Source organism: Phodopus roborovskii, unplaced genomic scaffold, assembly GCF_943737965.1.
Source record: "Phodopus roborovskii unplaced genomic scaffold, PHOROB, whole genome shotgun sequence".
NCBI classification, from domain to species: Eukaryota; Metazoa; Chordata; class Mammalia; order Rodentia; family Cricetidae; genus Phodopus; species Phodopus roborovskii.
In genome coordinates, this window is record NW_026125281.1 from 29,089,552 (window position 1) to 29,108,919 (window position 19,368).

Consider the following 19,368-nt stretch of genomic DNA (forward strand, 5'->3'; position numbering starts at 1 on the left):
GGCAGTTATCCCTCCATGGGGGATATGTTTGCAAAGTCCTTTTGTGCACCAGGGATACATCCTGGCTCCACTGTCTGAGGTCTCTTAGACTGCTCAGACCTTCTGGCTGAGACCCATATTCAGGGGGGTCCGAGTCAGACCCCTGTTGGCTTCCCAGCTATCAGTCTAGTGGCCCTTAGCTCCTCCTTGTTCAGGTAAGCTGTCTCTATGTACTTCTACCGCATGGTCTTGTCCTCTCCATCTGCTTCTGGGTTCTAGTTTGACTCAGTGTTTATGTATGGGTGTTTGCTCCTGTTTTCAACAGGCATTAGTTGAGGACTCCATGGAGAAGTTAGTTGTTGATCTCACTCTCCGGGAAGGGCATTTATGATAGCCTTTCCACGGAAGCTGAGATTGTTAGTTGGGAGCAGTCTTGTAGTTCCCTCGACCTTTCTTTGTGTTCAACTTTATCTTCAAACCAATATTGGCTCCCTCTTTTATGTTCTCTCTCTCTGTCTCTGTCTCTCTCTCTCTTTCCTATTTTCCATTCCTAACCAGGCTCAATCCTCCTGGTCGCACATGCCTTCCTCTCCTCCCTCTCATTTTCTCCTACTTCTCTCTCCATTAGCTGTCCTCCCCCACCTGAGGTCTGGGGGACTTGTCCCTTCCCAGTTCTGTGGGGGGGTTTTAATGATCTCCTTTAAAATAACTTTTTTCCCCCTTCCCCGGGGGGTGGGGTGTATGGGGGGGGGGTGTTGGTTTGGGGGTGGGATATACATATAAGAGGGGGGGATCTGTGCTCCTTTTTGTGGGGTGGGTGGCCCCCCGCGTGGGTTGTTTCCTCTGGGGCCCCCCCCCTCCCGGCTGTTAAGATACAATTTTTTTTTGTGGGTTTTGGCCCCCCTTTTTCTTTCTCCTTTTTGGGGGGGGGGGTGGCGGCGCCCGTGTTGTATGGGGGGGGGTGTTGGGGGGGGGGGGGGGGGGGGGGGGCTAATTCCCATTTTCCTGAGGAACCGCCATACTGATCTCCAAAGTGGCTGTATGAGTTTGCACTCCCACCAGCAGTGGAGGAGTGTTCCACTTTCTCCACATCCTCTCCAACATAAGTCATCACTGGTGTTTCTAATTTTAGCCATTCTGGCAGGGGTAAGATGGTATCTCAAAGTTGTTTTGATTTGCATTTCCCTGATAGCTAAGGATGTAGAACATTTTCTTAAGTGTCTTTCAGCCTTTTTGATTTCCTCCATTGAGAATTCTTTCTTCAGTTCTGTACCCCATTTTTTAATAGGGTTATTTGGTGTTTTGTTGACTAGTTTCTTGAGTTCTTTGTATATTTTGGAGATCAGCCCTTTGTCGGATATAGGATTAGTGAAAATCTTTTCCCAGTCAGTGGGCTGCCGTTTGGTCTTGTCAACTGTGTCCTTTGCCTTACAGAAGCTTCTAAGTTTGAAGAGGTCCCATTTATTAATTGTTTCTTTCAGTGTCTGTGCCCCTGGAGTTATGTTCAAGAAGCGGTCTCCTATACCAATTTGTTCAAGGGTACCTCCTACTTTCTCTTCTAAGAGGTTCAATGTGGTTGGATTGATGTTGAGGTCTTTGATCCATTTGGACTTGAGTTTTGTGCATGGCGACAGACATGGGTCTATCTGCAGTCTTCTACACACCCTCATCCAATTGTGCCAGCACCATTTGTTGAAGATGCTGTCTTTGCCCCATTGTATAATTTTAGCTGTTTTGTCGAAAATCAGGTGTTCATAGGTGCGTGGATTAATATCAGGATTTTCAATTCGATTCCATTGGTCTACCTGTCTATTTTTATGCCAATACCAGGCTGTTTTCAGAACTATAGCTCTGTAGTAGAGCTTAAAGTCAGGAATGGTGATGCCTCCTGATGTTCTTTTATTGTATAGGGTTGTTTTGGCTATCCTGGGTCTTTTGTTTTTCCATATAAAGTTGATTATTATCCTTTCAAGGTCGGTGAAGAATTGTGGTGGGATTTTAATGGGGATTGCATTGAATCTGTAGATTGCTTTTGGTAAGATTGCCATTTTTACTATGTTTATCCTACCTATCCAAGAGCATGGGAGGTCTTTCCATTTTCTGGTATCTTCTTTAATTTCTTTCTTTAGAGTCACAAAGTTCTTATTATATAGATCTTTTACTTGTTTGGTAAGCGTTACACCAAGATACTTTATGTTGCTTGTGGCTATTGTAAAGGGTGATGTTTCTCTGATTTCTTTCTCTGCCTCTTTGTCGTCTGAAAAAAATAGGGCTACTGATTTTTTTGAGTTTATCTTGTATCCTGCTAGTTTGCTGAAGGTGTTTATTAGCTGTAGGAGTTCCCTGGTAGAGTTTATTGGGTCGCTTATGTAAACTATCATATCATCTGCAAATAGAGACAGTTTGACTTCTTCCTTTCCAATTTGGATGCCCTTGATCTCCTTTTGTTGTCTTATAGCATTAGCTAGAACTTCTAGTACGATATTGAAGAGATATGGAGAGAGAGGACAGCCTTGTCTTGTTCCTGATTTTAGAGGAATTGGCTTAAGTTTCTCTCCATTCAGTTTGATGTTGGCAGTTGGTTTGCTGTATATTGCTCTTGTTATGTTTAGGTATGTTCCTGTTATCCCTGACCTCTCTAATACCTTTATCATGAAAGGGTGTTGAATTTTATCGAAGGCTTTTTCTGCATCTAGGGAGATAATCATATGGTTTTTCTTTTTCCGTTTGTTTATATGGTGGATCACGTTGATAGATTTTCGTATGTTAAACCATCCCTGCAATCCAGGTATGAAGCCTACTTGATCATGGTGGATGATTTCTCTGATGTATTTTTGAATTCGGTTTGCCATTATTTTATTGAGTATTTTTGCATCGATGTTCATCAGGGATATTGGTCTGTAGTTTTCTTTCTTAGTTGTGTCTTTGTGAGGTTTGGGTACCAAAGTTATTGTGGCCTCATAAAAAGAGTTTGGCAATAAACCTTCTGTTTCTATCTTGTGGAACAGTTTGAGGAGTAGTGGTATTAGTTCTTCCTTGAATGTCTGGTAGAATTCTGCACTGAATCCATCTGGCCCTGGACTTTTTTTGGTTGGAAGGCTTTCGATGACTGCTTCTATTTCATTTCGGGTTATAGGTCTATTTAAGTTGTTTGTCTGTTCTTGATTTAATTTTGGTAAGTGATAGTTATCCAGAAACTTGTCCATTTCCTTTGAATTTTCAATTTTTGTGGAATACAGATTTTCGAAGTATGACCTGAAAATTGTCTGGATTTCCTCTGTGTCTGTTGTTATGTTCCCCATTTCGTTTCTGATTTTGTTAATTTGCATGTTCTGTCTCTGCTTTTTCGTTAATTTGGATAAAGGTTTATCAATCTTGTTGATTTTCTCAAAAAACCAACTCTTTGTTGCATTGATTTTTTGTATTGTTTTCCTGGTTTCTATTTTGTTGATTTCAGCCCTCAAGTTGATTATTTCCTGGCGTCTGCTCCTGCGGGGTGAATTCGCTTCTCTCTGTTCTAAGGTTTTCAGTTGGGCTGTTAATTCATTTATGTGACTATCCTCTGTTTTCTTCATATGGGCACTTAGTGCAATGAACTTCCTTTCGTAGCACTGCTTTCAAGGTGTCCCATAAGTTCGGGTATGTTGTATCCTCATTCTCGTTGAATATTAGAAAGTCTTTAATTTCTTTCTTTATTTCTTCTTTGACCCAGGAGTGGTGCAATTGCACATTGTTAAGTTTCCATGAGTTTGCAGGTTTTCTGCTATTTGTATTGTTGTTGAATTCCAATTTTAAAGCATGGTGGTCCGATAAGATACAGGGGACTATTTCTATTCTCTTGTATCTGTTGAGGTTTGTTATGTCTCCTAGTATGTGGTCGATTTTAGAGAAGGTTCCATGTGGAGCAGAGAAGAAGGTATATTCTTTTGTCTTTGGATGGAATGTTCTATAGATGTCTGTTAGCCCCAGTTGAGACATAACTTCTGTTAATTCTTTTGTTTCTTTGTTGAGTTTCTGATTTGTGGTCCTGTCTAGTGTTGAGAGTGGTGTATTGAAGTCTCCCACTATAAGTGTGTGAGGTTTTATATGAGCTTTGAGTTTTAGTAGTGTTTCTTTTACGAATGTGGGTGGCTTTGTATTAGGGGCAAAGATGTTCAGAATTGAGACTTTGTGTTGATGGATTTCTCCTGAGATGAATATGAAATGACCGTCTTCATCTCTTTTGACTAGTTTTGGTTTGAAGTCTAGCTTGTTAGATATTAGGATAGCTACGCCTGCTTGCTTCTTATTTCCATTTGATTGGAAAATCTTTTCCCAACCCTTTACCCTGAGGTAATGTCTATCTTTGGAGCTAAGATGTGTTTCTTGTATGCAGCAGAAGGATGGATTCTGTCTTCGTATCCATTCTGTTAATCTGTGTCTTTTTATAGGTGAGTTAAGACCATTAATGTTGAGGGTGAGTAAGGACCATTGATTGTTGATGGTTGTTTGATTTAGGTTTGTTGTTGGCAGTGGTATTGTGAATATATTTGTTCTGCTTCACCCTAGGTTTCTGGTGTAGTTGGATTATCTGTTGCCTACATTTTTGTGGGCGTAGTTACCTTCCTTGGGTTGGAATTTTCCTTCCAATACTTTCTGTAGGGCTGGATTTGTAGATACATATTGGGAAAATCTGGTTTTGTCATTGAATATCTTGTTCTCTCCATCTATATTGACTGAGAGTTTTGCTGGATATAGTAGCCTAGGCTGGCATCCGTGTTCTCTTAATACTTTTAGAACATCTATCCAGGACCTTCTGGCCTTGAGGGTTTCCATGGAGAAGTCAGGTGTAATTTTGATAGGTCTGCCTTTATATGTTACCTGTCCTTTTTCCTTCGCTGCTCTTAATATTCTTTCTTTATTCTGTATGCTAGGTGTTTTGATTATTATATGTCGAGGGGTCTTTTTTCTTTGGTCCAGCCTATTTGGGGTTCGGTATGCTTCTTGTACTTTCATGGGCGTGTCCTTCTTCAGATTTGGAAAGTTTTCCTCGATGATTTTGTTGAATATGTTTTCAGCACCTTTGAGCTGGGCTTCCTCACCTTCCTCTATGCCTATTATTCTTAGGTTTGGCCTTTTCATGGTGTCCCACATTTCCTGGATATTGTGTGTTAAGGATTTGTTGGATTTATGGTTTTCTTTGGTCGATGAATCTATTTCTTCTAGTTTATCTTCTGCGCCTGAGATTCTCTCTTCCATCTCTTGAATTCTATTGGTTATGCTTGTGTCCGTGGTTTCCGATTTTTTGCCCAGCTTTTCAATTTCCAGCTTTCCTTCCTTTTGTGTTGCCTTTATTTTCTCAATTTCGGTTTTCAAATCTTGAACCGTTTCCTTCACCTGGTTAATTGTTTTTTCTTGGCTTTCTGTTCTTTCCTTAAGGAATTTGTTCATTTCTTCCACTTTTTTGTTTGTTTTTTCCTCTATTTCTTTAAGGGATTTTCTCATATCTTCTTTGAGGGCCTCTATCATTTTTATGATGGTGATTTTTAAGTCGTACCCTTCTGCTTCCTCCGCTTTGTTGTTGTGTTCCTTTCTGGTTGGTGTGGATTCCCTTGTTGTGGGGGGGGGTTGTGTTTTTTTTTTTTTGGTGGGTGGTCTTTGTTTTTCCCCCCTTCCCCTTTTTTTTTGGTGGGGGGGGGGGGGGTGCCCCCCCTCTCCCTCTGGGCGGGCGGGGTGGGGGGGGTGGGGGGGGGGGGGGTTGTGTGTGTGGGGTGGTGGGGGGGGGGGGGGGGGGGGGGGGGGGCGCTGGGGGGGGGGGGGGGGGGGGGGGGGGGGGGGGGGGGGGGGGGGGGGTGGGGGGGGGGGGGGGGGGGGGGGGGGGGGGGGGGGGGGGGGGGGGGGGGGGGGGGGGGGGGGGCAGGGGCCCGGCTTTGGGGGTCAAGGATCTTGCCTGCAGGAACTCCAAGTGGACCCGCAGAGATCCCCATTAACTGTTTTAACTCTTAAATTTTCAAACACATAGGAAAGTTACCCATTTTACTGAAAGGCATCACTGTAAGGTGGTAGTTTCCTGACTTGGTCCTTTCTTCTGTTTCCTAGTTGTCATCTTTTCATGGGAAGTTTTCCCTCTGAGCATGGTGCGATAATGCTTTCCTTTAGTCCCAGCACTCAGGAGGCAGAGGCAGGTGAATCTCTGTGAGTTAGAAACTAGCCTGGTCTACAGAAAAAGTTCCAGGGCAGCCAGGACTACATAGTGAGACCCTGTCTCGAAAAGAAAGAAAAATTTTCCCTCATGGAGCTGAAGAGATGGCTCAGGAGTTAGGAGCTCTTCCTGCTCTTTCAGAGGACCTGTGTTTGCTTTCCCCTGATACGTATGATGGCTCACAACCATCTCCAACTGTATTCCCAGGGGATCCAATACCCTCTTTGGCCTTTGTGGGCATCAGGTATGCTAAGTAGTTCACAGGCATACATGCAGGCAGAATACCAATATTAAATATTTTTAAATTAGAAAAATTTCCTCTCACCATTTAATCTCATAAAAATCTATTATCAATATGCATTCATTCTGTAATCTATTTTACTACCCTTATTTACTTTGATACTCAATTTGTATGAGGCAACCTGTAGCTGGTGGTTGGTTTGTTTGTAGCCCAGGCTGACAAACTCTTATTTGTAGTTGAAGATAGCCTTGGATCTCTGATCATCCTACCTCCCATTGCCCAAGTGTTCGTTACTATTCTGAGCCCTTCCTTATTCTTTGGTGGAAGAACAGTTTTTAAGCTCATTTCTCAACTTGCCTACCCAAAGGCTTGACATAGTTTGTCTTTAAGCACTCATTTCTTTACTTGTGGGGGATTGTATTCAGAAGGAAGATCTTTTCTGTTTGTTTTCACTTTAAGCTTTTAAACTCATCAGGAAATTATTCTATAACATGATGTAAAGGTACAGATAGCTATACTAAAATGAGTTCAATAGAATAACAAAATATAAAACAAAAGATACTGTGTTTGTGGTCTTGTCCTTCAGGAACACTAATTCAAAGGTTCAGTCTTATTTGATTTTAAATGATATATTTAAATTGTCAAGTGACACATTTAATTTTACATCTCATGTAAGTTTTCTGTAACTTATGTTTCATAGGTGCATTTTCTAGAATCATAAAACTTTGTGAAGAAAAACGTGAAACAGGGGAAATAAAGAAAGAGAGAAAAGGCAGCTGTGTGCCATCTGTTAAAGGAATTACAAATCTAGGAAATACTTGCTTTTTTAATGCAGTCATTCAGGTAAGTTATCCAAATGATTTATAAACTGGAAATAATTATTTGAATCAGTTAATGTGAGCATACATGCACCTGTAGTGTAGACTCTAAGATGTTATTCTAGAAAGGTCTTTCAGTTTTTCTTTGTTTGGGGCAGTTGTTGGTCATTATCATATGTGTACTCAACAGTGCTACTTGGAAGTCTGTCGTTTTATAGTTTCATTAGTCATACTGGCAGAAAACATGAAGAGTGTTCAGTTACGTCTTTAAGTAGACATGTTTTGCTGTGCTGGATGAGTTTGGGAGCTTTGAGAGCACTGACGTCATCACGTCAGAACCACACTAACCGAACAGAGAGCACTGACGTCATCACGTCAGAAAACTAACAGCACTGATGTCATCACGTCAAAACACAATGAATGGACACTTGACTCTTATTTAGAACTTGGCGCAGACTCACATTCTCTTTGAACTGATGAACGAGATAAAAGAGGATGGCACCAAACTCAAGATTTCTCTTTCGTCTGCTCTGCAGCTGGTGAGTAGCAAGTGTAACAGCCACAGAAACATAATAGTCTTTTCTAAAATATTTCTTTTCTCTTTCTCTAAGCTACCAAATGGGACTGTAGTCTGGGGCTTCAAAACACAATTCAAAAGTATCTTGTAGAAATAAATAGATAAATTTTCAGAAATTGTAGCTGTAAGGTATGCTACGGTTCAGAAACATTATAGGTCAATTTTTTGTTTTTTTTTTTTTTTAATGAGGCTGTTTTTATTTACACATTCTGGAAAAAAGAAGAGTCAGAACTTTTATTGAGCAAAATGTCTAAGCTCTTGCCTTATAGCTAACAGTGACTTTAAAAAAAATTAGAGTTTGTTGACGTTGTTGTTCTTTAAAATTAGATTTAAATATTTAATATCGAAGGTTTAATTTTGTTTGTTTTGAGACAGGGTATCACTGTGTAACCCTGGCTTTTCCGTAGTTCAAGGATGGCCTTGAACTCAGAAATATGCCTACCTCTCCCTCCCAAATGTTAGGATTGAAGGCATGTGCCACCACTGCCAGGCTGGTTTAAAGTTTTGTTGTTGTTTAAGAATTATTATTCATTATGTATATAGTATTCTGCCAGCATGTGTGCCTGCAGGCCAGAAGAGGGCGCCAGATCTCATTATAAATGGTTGTGAGCCACCATGTGGTTGCTAAGAATTGAACTAAGGACCTCTGGAAGAACAGCCAGTGCTCTTAACCTTTGAGCTACCTCTCCAGCCTCTTGGTTTAAAGTATTTTTTATTAATAGTTCATTGATTTTGTGTATATGTTCATGTCTGCCATGATACAGATGTGCAGTCAGAGGGCAACTTATGGGGTTCTCTTCTCTCCAGTGTGGCTCCTGGGAATTGAACCCAGGTCATTGGGCTTGACAGCAGGTGCCTCTTCCCGCCAAACAGCCATCTCACAGGCTCTTCTTATAAAGGTTGTTAAAAGTCTAGTCTGAGGTTGGAATTGTAAGCAAATGAGAAAGAGAGACAGTAGCAAGAAGAGCAATCGCTGACAGTCAGAATCTGGCCCGTAACACCCAAAGCTATGTTCCTCAGTGTCACGGTAAGGCAAGCTCAGGCTAGGGCTCTGAGCCTGGGACAAAGTAAGAACAAAGTAAGGTCGTTTCATAATTTATCTAAATATGGATGAAACAAGTTTGCCGTTTAGAAAACCCAACGCCCCCTCTGGCTAACATGACACTTTAGAAAGCTTAACCTCAGGCCTCTCTGCCCTCTCCATAGATTAGACTTGCTGAGGTAGTCTGGTAGAGTTTCTGTTTGCAGATGGCTTGTGTCAAGAGTAAATCCTCATTTCTTTAGATTCTATGCCAGATTACCCAACCAAAGTCCAAATTTTGTAGTTAAGGTGAAGTTCTGGCATATAATTTGTATTTATTTGTGAATTTGTTTGTACAAATACCAAGTATATTTATAATCTTGATTGCAGAAAAGACAGGTTGTTTCAACCTAGGATTGGTGATTTCACTCAGACTTGTGGTTTTGTTAAGTAAAAGGCAGAAGATATTGAAAATACTGTGTGTTTTTTGTTTTGATTTTTTTTTTTAAACAAGGCATTGTTATCAACCTTGGGGTGGGGTTACAACTTACAATTTTTGCCCCAAGTCAAGTCTGGTTGGTTGTCCTCCTCAATATACCAACTTAAAGAAAAAAAAAAGGGGGGGGGGCAAATTAAAAGTGAAAAGCAGAAAATAAGAATTATTCAGCATGACCACATTTGGAGCAGAAGGGATCCAGCAAACCCTGAAGTCCACCTTTGGGTTTGAAGTGAGGACAGTTTAAACAGAGGACCTGGGAATAGGGCTCCAGTCTCACCCTGTAAAGGGCTCTGGAAGGGGATTAGAACTGTTTGAAATCAAGTTCCCCCTCTGTCTGGCACTATTCCTGGGGAAATCCTCTGTTCTTGGGGGTCCATTGTTCCACTGCAATATAGTCAAATTGAGTAACTCTAGTCTCTTTAGAATGCCTGTGATTCTACTAGGCCAGTTACAGCATTTGATCCTGTTTTCTATTTTAAATATTTTATATATGAAGGACTTAATACACTTGTACTATTATTTAAATAAGGTATAGGTTTAATATTCTTGATAATATTTTGTTTGAAAATTATGTATTTCTGATGTAGCATTGGTCATGTTTTCAAAGGATCCGTTAGTGGTGGAACTTTCGAGCCCTGGACCATTGACTTCAGCCTTGTTCCTGTTTCTTCACAGCATGAAAGAGGCTGAAAAAGGACCACTTTCCCCTAAAGTTCTTTTCAACCAACTCTGCCAGAAGTGAGTGCATCTGTATTCTTATTATGAACAATGAGGTCACAGAGTCCTGATGTGTTTATGCCTTTCTGCTTACCAAGGGTTTATTCCTGCTCTGCTGTCTTGGTTCCTGCCCAGACTGCCAAGACAAGGAAGCAACATCTGTCAGGCCATATCTGTGTGCTTTATGCAAATTGTCACCATCCTCTTTAGAAGTGCATGTTCATTCCCATTTTATGTGTTAGGAAATAGAGACTCAGAAATCAGGCAGCATACCTAGTATGGGGGTAGCAAGACTGAGACTCAAGTCTCTAATGTAATGTTAGGTATGTCTGAGTCTACGAGGACACAGCTGTTTTGTGTTTTGACAGGCTAAGTTGCTTGTGCTACCTGGACATAGTACTTCTGGGGGCAGAGCTGAATGGTTAGGCTGGGGCTAAGCAATTCTTCATGGCTTGGGACTGTTGCCCCACTGTAAAATGGACAAAGTAAGTTCCTTTTGTCTGCATTCTCAGACTCTTAGCTTCTTCATTGTGCAGATGAGCTTTGAGGCAAATAGAGCTTATGTGGATCTCTGCAGGTATTAGCATTTGTTTAAAAACAAAATCTTCATATGCCTGGGAATAAACACATGCCAAAAAGGATTTACCGGACTTTGTGTCTGTAAGAAAACTAAAGCAGAGAAGCAGATGACTCTATCTCAACAGACTGAGACCAACCTTTCCATGGCATGAGGGTTAAGCTCATTCAGAGGGGCTGAGGAACATACTGTTAATCCCACTGGTAGAGAATAAGACACTACCACTTTTTCACCCCAAGACAGGCTTTCTCTGAAATAGTCCTGGCTGTCCTGGAACTCACTCTGGCCAGACGGGCCTAGAACTCATAGAGGTCCACCTGCCTCTGCCTCCCAAGTGCTGGGATTAAAGGCGTGTGCCACCATTGTCCTGCCGCTACCACAATTTCCAAGCCAAATTTGAAGCAAGCTTTAATTAAATACTGGCCAGGATGATGGACTCTGGCCAGGTCTATTTCAGAGTTCCCAGATAAATGGCAATGAGTCACATTTTATAGAGGCTTATAAAAGCAAACCCATAAACTACCATCTTTCCCATCAGGTCCAATCAGGAGCAAGCATAAGTCCTAACATATTTCTTGTCTGATGCCTACATCCAATCAGGGGCAAGCAAATATCCTGCCTGTATACCTCCCCCTACATCCTGTCAAGGACAAGCATACATCCTGATGTATATCTTGCCTAGTTTCCTCCCACCAACATGTGATCAAGCATACCCAGTACAGATGGATAAAACAAACTCTTTTGGGGGGATGAAAACATGTGGCTTCTTATCTTCCATAAATAATAGCCTCCAGCATTTCAGGAAGTATATATCCTTGGGCAAGGGATTTAAAGGTTAGAGACATTTTTGTTTCTTGAATCTCTTAGGCATAGTAATTAAACTTAAAACATATACCCAGAGAAACCCTATCTCTAAAAAACAAAACAACAGGAACAAAAACCAAACTTAAAACATACGTACACACATGCATGTTTGTATCTACCAGGCAGTTACAGCTATTTTGGGGATTTTGCTGACTGGGACTATACTACAGTGTATTTAGTAGCTTGTATAGCCCCGCACATTTAGACCAGGGGCTTGTTAAAACATAAACCATGTTCTGTCTTGCTTGGTAGCTGCAGGGGGTGCTTCACAGAAGTAAGCAGTTTAACACATGCTAAAGTAAGTGGTTAGCTGGAGGTGGTTCTGTGCAAGAAGCTAAGTTACCTGGGGCATGTTGGCCTTGAGTTCCTAATTGGGCAATTTTCTATGGGATTCTCCACCGAGGAGGTTATTTTCTAGTTAAACCTAAAATGACCTCAGCAAGATGGAGGAGCCTTTGCAATGCCTTGCCCTCTCACAGTTCTGCAGGGTGTGTTACTTGTGCTACCTGGACACATTGTTTCTGGAGGTGACTCTGAACTGAATGGTCAGTATGGGGCATAGCAATTCTCTATGTGGGGCTATCACCCAATACAGACTGCCATAATTCCTCATGACCTGAGGGTATTATTCAGCATAACCCAGTTCCAGAAGGGTAGAAAGGGAAAAGGGGAAGAGTTATAGTTTGGGGGCAACGCTTCCTGCTAGAAAGGTGCTTTGATCTCAGTGGTAGAAGGGGCACATTGAAGTTGCTTCTGGGTTGGATAGTGGATGGCCAGTTACTTTGTGCAGTAGAAGCTAGTAGTCTCTGTTGGAGGAACTTGGTGAGCCTGGGAGCTAAGTGGGTACAATTTGTTTCTGGTCCTACATAGTATGCCTCTCTGATGGTGAGAGCTGAGAAACTGGAAGCCTAGCTCTCTTGAGCTTGGTGAGACCTAGGAATGTGGGCCCTTTTTGAGCATGAAAAGATGAAGCCAGGAGTCATTTATGGTCCTATCCATCTTCTCCATTTCCCCTGGGGGGGTTGGGGCCACTAAGAGATGTGGGATGGGGGGGTGGCAGTTTGAGTCGTTGAGATGAACTCAAGGCCATTGTCTAACTATGCAGGAGGACAAGCGAGGGATGATTTGAGAGTGTAGTGTGTAAACTATAGTGTGGGCCCTCTTATTTGTGGTTGGGAAGGCCTCAACTCATCCTGAAAAGGTATCTACAAATACTAGTAAGTATTTGTGTCTCCTGACTAGAATATAATGAATTGCTAATTGCTAATCTAGGAAAGGTGAATGAACTGTCATTTGGTGAGATGGAAACTGGGGAGGGAAGAAGTTGGGGTTAGGATTTGTGTTTTGGCAGGTCTCATGGGACTTGGTTAGTCTTTTTAGAAATAGTCCCTCAGTGGAGATGAGTGGCAGTTAACCTCAGAGAAAGGAGAGAAGAGTTTGATTAGAAGGGTGACTCAGAGTATAGATAAGTCAAGATGCCAGCCATCAGACAGGTTTCATGAGGAAAGAGCATCTATGCATACAAGATGACTCTGAGAATGGAGGTTTTCTCATCAGTAGAATCAGGATATGACAGGGCAGTCAGTTGGGCCATCTGATCAACCTTGTTGTTTAGAAGAGAGATATGTCATTTTTCCATTTCATGTCACTGAAGTAGGGATTGGCTGCTTGGGTGAAAAGAAGAGCTGCTTCAGGGAGTTCCTGTATTAAAAGGGAGTTAGTAATTGATGTTCCCTTTTGGGTTAGGAAGCCCTTTTCTCTCTGGAATAAGATGTTGAAGTATATTTAGAGTCCATGTATATACTGACTATAAGGTTGGAAGCAGGTATGAGGACCTGGTTAAAAGCAATCAGTTCTGCCTGTTGGAAGTTGTGTGAGAGGTTAGGGATTTAATCTCTAGTATGTGTGGGCTTGTGGGTGTAGCTGGATCTCCTTGAAATATAGTGTATTGTGCTGTGTATGGGGCTTGTTTTAGGGCACTACCATTTATAAACAAACTAGGGACCTGTTGCAGGTGATAATGAAAATATGGGCAGAAGACTTAAGAGGAGAAATCAGGTGTCTCAGAGAAAGAGCGAAGGGGATGTGCAGGTGTGGAGGGTTACAGAGGAGGTGTGTTTTGAGGTTGAGGAGTGAGTGTGGCTCATATACAAGGTTAGGATCTAATAAGCAAGCATGGAAAAGCTGTACCATGGATTGGGGTTGGTTAGGAAAATGTGGTGACTGATTAGGTCCTTGAGTGAGTGTGCAGTGTTAGGGAGCTGTGAAGTAAGATTTTGTTTGCCTCTGGTAATAACCCCCATGGCCTTGGTCTGGAGGGAGAGTGGCCAGTCTCTGGTGACCATGTCGAGCTGATTGAGAAATAGGTTGTAGGACTTTTGGCATGGTGTTCCTTAGTTAACATTTAAAAAGAGACAGAAATTCTTGTTTGGATCTGGAAGTGCTAATAGAAGTGAAGGAATGAGTAGATTTCAGTGGTTTTATAGGAGAAAGGATGGATTGAGGGAGGAGTGACTCCTCTAAGAGCCTGTTAGTGGCTTCATTAAGAGGCTGAGTAGCAAGGGAGAATTTGGGAATCCATATTCAAAAGGAATTATAAAAGTCTAATAATATAAAACAGTTTGCCTTTGGTTTGTGGGATGAGTAGACAAGGAGTTACTCTATCTTAGTTTGGGGAATAGTTCTCCCTTCTAGTGAAATTGAGAGGCCCAGATAGGTGACCAATGGTTGGTAGATCTCAGTCTTATCTTTGGAGACTGTATAGATCCAAGAGGCAAGAGAGTTAAGAAGGTGTCTTAGTTAGGGTTTCTATTGCTGCAACAAAATACCATGACCAAATAGCAAGTTGGGGTGGAAAGGGTTTATTTGGCTTATGGTTCCTTATTACTATTCATCATTGAAGCTAGTCAGGGTAGGAACCTGGAGGCAGGAGCTGATGTAGAAGCAGTGGAGGGATGCTGCTTACTAGCTTGTTCCCCATGGCTTGCTCAGCCTGCTTTCTTACAGAACCACCAGCCCAGGGGTGGCCCCACCCACAATGGGCTGGGCATTCCTTCTTCAATCAGTAGTTAAGAAAATTCCTTATAGCTGGATTATATGGAGACATTTTCTCAGTTGAGGTTCCCTCCTTTCAGATAACTAGCTTGAGTGTCAAATCGACATAAGACTAGCCAACACAGAAGACTCATGGAGTGTTGGAGATTGTTCTGTGGGGAATGGTTGAATAAGAGGAGATAATCTACATCCTGGAGAATGAAACTAGAGGGTAAATCTAGGCTGGTGAGTTCCTTTTGTGAGGCTAAAGTAGTGGAGGCTGCAAATTCCTTGCAGCAAAACCATCCAGGTGTTTTTGTTTGTCTAGTGCTGGGTTAGTGTGTGGGAAGTGCTGGGTTAGTGTGTGTTAAGTGCTGGGTAAGTGTGTTTGTGTAATGCTGGGTAAATGTGCATTTGTGTAGTGCTGGGTGTATAGTACATACAGATACTTCAGATGAAGGCAACAGGGATTGAGAGGATTGTGTGTATAGGAGGATAATAAAAAAAGCATCTTTTCAGGAGGCAGAGGTAGGTGAATGTCCATGAGTTCAAGGCCAGGCTGGTCTTCAAGTTTCATAAAACTTGCAGTTTCCGAGATTTAAGCCCTTGTTGTTATGGTCAGGAGCATGGCAACATGTGGGCTTACATAGTGCTGGAGAAGTTGAGAATTCTATAGCATCAGAAAAGAGAGAGAGAGGGAGTCACTGGGCCTGACTTGGGCTTTTGAAACCCCAGAGCCCACCTCCAGTGACACACAGCAACAAGGGCACACCCACTCCAGCAAGGCCATTCCTAGTCTCTGTCAAGTAGCACTACTCCTGAATGTCCAAACATTCAAATATATAAGCCTATGGGTGCCATTCCTATCCAAACAACAATAGGGTACCTTGGACTACTTGCTATTTCATTTGAGAATATTGTCTAGGTTTGTAAGAATGTCAAAATTGAAGCCAGGCATTGGTGGTACACGCCTTTAATCCCAGCACTTGGGAGGGAGAGGCAGGCAGATCTCTGTGAGTTCCAGGCTAGCATGTTTACAGAGCTAGTGCCAGGACAGATTCCAAAACAATACAGAGAAACCCTGTCTCTTGAAAAACAAAAACAAACAAACAGAATGTCAAAATTAAAAGTTGTGAATTGGGGTGAGCAAATGGTCATTCATTATCAAGGGATTACTGTGGCTAGATTTGAGTGGGTAATTTAATGAGTTTGGTGGGCTGGAGCTCTCTGATATAGAAAATTTTAATATTACTTTGGAGACAAGTCAAGAGAGTCTTTTGGGATAGATAATTTAGAGCCCATTTTGAAGACTTGGTTTAAATTTGAAATGGCAAGCAGAGCTGGTTGAGAGTCTTGTCTGGCTGCTTGGGGCATTCTCCAGGTCTACAGAAAAGATGAAAATGAAACTAAGGGGACATTTCCATGCTCGTAAGACTAGGGATGGGAATGGGTGTCAAAAATTAATTACACCTGGGAGGTCCCTGGAACCTCCGGGACTTTGTGATATGGAGGAGCAAGAAGCTCCTGGACCTTCTGGGGTGTGGTCAGAGTTCTACCTTGTCCTGTAGAATTTGGGTGCGTGGATAGCAGTGGGTAAATGGTAAAAGGCCTCTCAGCCTGGAAGTCAGAGTCCAGGAGAAAGAGGTCAGAGGAAGATGAGTGGGAAAAACCAGAGGAGAGCAGAGGGTGGTGATCAGGCTGGCTGTACCTAGAGCGCCAATAAGGACTGAGTTTCCGTCCACAGGGCTTGGACTGCTCACAGACACAGAGGACAGGTCATAGATACCAGGTTGAAACCAGTGACTGTTTAACTTCTATAGGGAGCTCAGAGGAGTCTGTGCTCCCAAAGGAAGGTCCCCTTTGATGGAGGAAGGACAGCTCTGTGCCCAGAGGACCCTAGAAGGTTCCTGGGTTATGACACCAAGTGTAAGAAAAAATGAGGCAGAGAAGCAAACTCATTCTCAACTGACTGGAACAGCGAGGGCCTCAGGCTTTCCTTGGTATGAAGGTTGTGTGCGTTTAGAGAGGGGTGTGTGTGTGTGCGCGCGTGCGTTCATGCGTGCGTGCTACCTGGGCATATTGTCTCTGTAAGTGGAACTGACTAGTCAGGCTTGGTTGGTTGGTTGGTTGGTTTGAGACAGGTTCTCACTATGTAGCTCTCTCTGGCTGTCGTAGAACTCATTCTCTAGACCACACTGTAGACTATTCTGTAGATTCATCTGCCCCTGTCTCTCTAGTACTGGGATTAAAGGTGCTATTGCCAAATGCAGCCTGACACAATTCCTCATGACATGAGGCTCTTACCCCACATTGATAAAATATTTACTGTCTCTTTCTGAAACATTGAGAGTGATTATGTATGTGACATTAAAACTGATCATGTTCTCATGGATCTCATAAGCTAGTTCAATCAGTTACTAAGGTATGAAGGAGGAAAGTTCTTTAAGTAGGGACTTGCATTTTATAGTATCTACAGACTTCAAAATTTTGTTTAAACTTAAACTAGCCCCAAATATAGAGGGTTTGCCATGTTTCATTTATTTGGCACTTAGCACTTCATTAATGCCCGAAAACCAGAAAAGACTGTGAGATCTGACTGCCTCATAAAGTTAAATAGTTTTAGGGCAGAGTATGCTTTAGAAATTGCTTTAATTCTGCCAAAATAAATTCATTAGTTTTTATGTTTCCTTCTTTTGTTAAGACTTTTAAAATCCAAAACTATGTTAAAATAGTTGAGTTCTCTTAGATAAAAATTCAGATTCCTGTCTACCCTGTTCTTCAGGATTTGCTACTACAGGTTTAATACATCTCACCTGACATTCTTAGAGCAGAAATGTTTTAGACTTCAGGTTTGTTCATATTTTGGATCATTTTCTTATATTGCCCTCTTGAAAGGGTTCACGTGCAAACACAAAATTGACTTATGTTTTATATACCTCGTGAGCATAGCCTGTTAGTAATTTAGTAATTTTTTAAAAAGATTTTGTTTATTATGTGTGTATGAGTGTTTGCATGCATGCATTTATGTGCACCACATGTGTGCCTGGTGCCCTTGGAGGTCAGAAGAGGACAGTTGAAATGCTGGTGAGCCTTGGGATGTGGGTGCTGAGAGCCAAACTTTGCAAGAGGAGCAAGTGCTCTTGATACTGAGCATTTATTGAACAGTCTCAGAACATTAGTAGGAACGTTTTGGGCAGTCCTATCAAATGTATTTGAAGTGAAGTTAATTCACACTCTTGCTATCTTTTCTGTAGCTGTCTTCATATGTTTTAATTTCTCAATTCATAGGCTTGCTAGATTTAGTTCTTTGCGTATTCATCTTCCCTGGTTTGTGTTCCTAGGTCTCCCTCCCCTCATTGCCTCACGTGCCACTCCTACACTTCCTTCCTCATAGTTCTCCTCTCTCTGCCTATCAACTTTAAATCTTAACCTTCTCTCACATAAACCTTCTTGCTGGCCTTGGAGGTCAAGTTTCCTAATGTGTCATGTACTTTGTGGCCGTAATTTGGGTGTGTGGTGTGAAGGCCAGGCTTTAGGCCTTTGGGAACATTGTCCAGGGGCTTTCTTAAGGTTTAAGGAACTATTCCCCATCCTTAAACAGCTTCATTCTGGTTTCTTTAGCCTCTCAAGGTTGAGTTCTTCAGGTCCAACATGGCTGTGGTTTGCTTTGCCTATTTTATGTTTGTGACCTGTGGAATTATCTTGGAACTTGTGTTTTATTTCCTCCCTATTACTGCTATTACTACTATTATTGTTATTGTGTGTGTGTTTATGCATGTGTGCTCAGAGAACAGACAGCTTTGTGAAGTTAGTTCTCTGCTTCTTCCTCTATGTGCATTCTAGAAATCCAGCTCAGAGTTGGGAATTGAACTGGGTCATCTAGACGAGCAGCCAGAGCTCTTAACTGCTAAGCTACCTCCCCAGCCCATGTCTTCTTTCTTTTAAAAAAATATTTTAAGGTGTGTGTGTGCGCGTGCGTGCGTGTGTGTGTGTGTGTGTGTGTGTATTTATGTGCACTACATGTGTGCTAGTGCCTCCTGAGGTCAGGGCGGCACTGACCTCAGTGCCTCAGGGGTTGGAGTGACTGGTGACTGTGGGCCATCTGATGTGAGTCTTGAGAACTTAAATCTGCGCTCTGTGAGAACAGCATTGTTTTTAATCACTGCACCCTCCTTCCAGCACTGCCTGCTTCACGGCAGCACCACGCTTGTGAAGTTACACAGTTTGAATCTGAATTGCCCTTCAGAGGCTCATGTGTCTAAACACCTGATCCCCAGCTGCTCACGCTGCTTTGGGAGTTGTGGACCTTTGGGCGTAGAGGGCTGACTTGGTGGACGTTAGTTAGGCCAAGAGGATTGTAGCCTGGCCCTGTGTCTGGCCCGGTATCCTCTCTGCTGCCTTGTTCACCAAGATGTGAATACTCTGCATGACACACTCCTACTGCCCTGAGCCAGGTGCTCTGGTTGCCATTTCCTCCCCACCATCAAGAAATATGCACCCTCTGGAACTCTGAGATCAAATAAAGCTCCAGGTGTGTCTGTCACATATATTGTCATAATGAAGAAAATAATATACTAACTCACATTTCCTATAAGTGTTCTTTTTATTCAATAGGCTGAATGTCGTCATACAACATTCGTTATCTGTTAACTTTTTTAAAAGTAAGTTTGAAGGTCTCTTAATATTGATGCCTCAGATAGACTCCTTCAAAAATTTTATAAGCTAAGTTCTCAATAAAAAAACAAAACAAAAACCCTAGTTTAATTTTTTTCCAGTGAATATTTAGAAGGCAATAAACAGTTTGTACATGGGTGAGATGGAGATGGAGGAAGGCACATTCTTTGTTCAGAAGTGATCTCCA

The 19,368-nt window shown here is 42.1% G+C and overlaps 1 protein-coding gene across 2 annotated transcripts in view; it reads left to right on the forward strand.

The window, feature by feature from the left end:
• The window catches only part of Usp45 (ubiquitin specific peptidase 45), a 66,755-nt gene that overhangs the window by 18,211 nt on the left and 29,176 nt on the right, over window positions 1-19,368 (forward strand). For both annotated transcript variants that reach the window (XM_051198508.1, XM_051198500.1), the window contains exons 5-7: window positions 7,102-7,244; window positions 7,663-7,758; window positions 9,924-10,054. In XM_051198508.1, coding sequence (XP_051054465.1) covers window positions 7,102-7,244; window positions 7,663-7,758; window positions 9,924-10,054 — 370 coding nt within the window. The remainder of the gene's footprint in view (window positions 1-7,101; window positions 7,245-7,662; window positions 7,759-9,923; window positions 10,055-19,368) is intronic.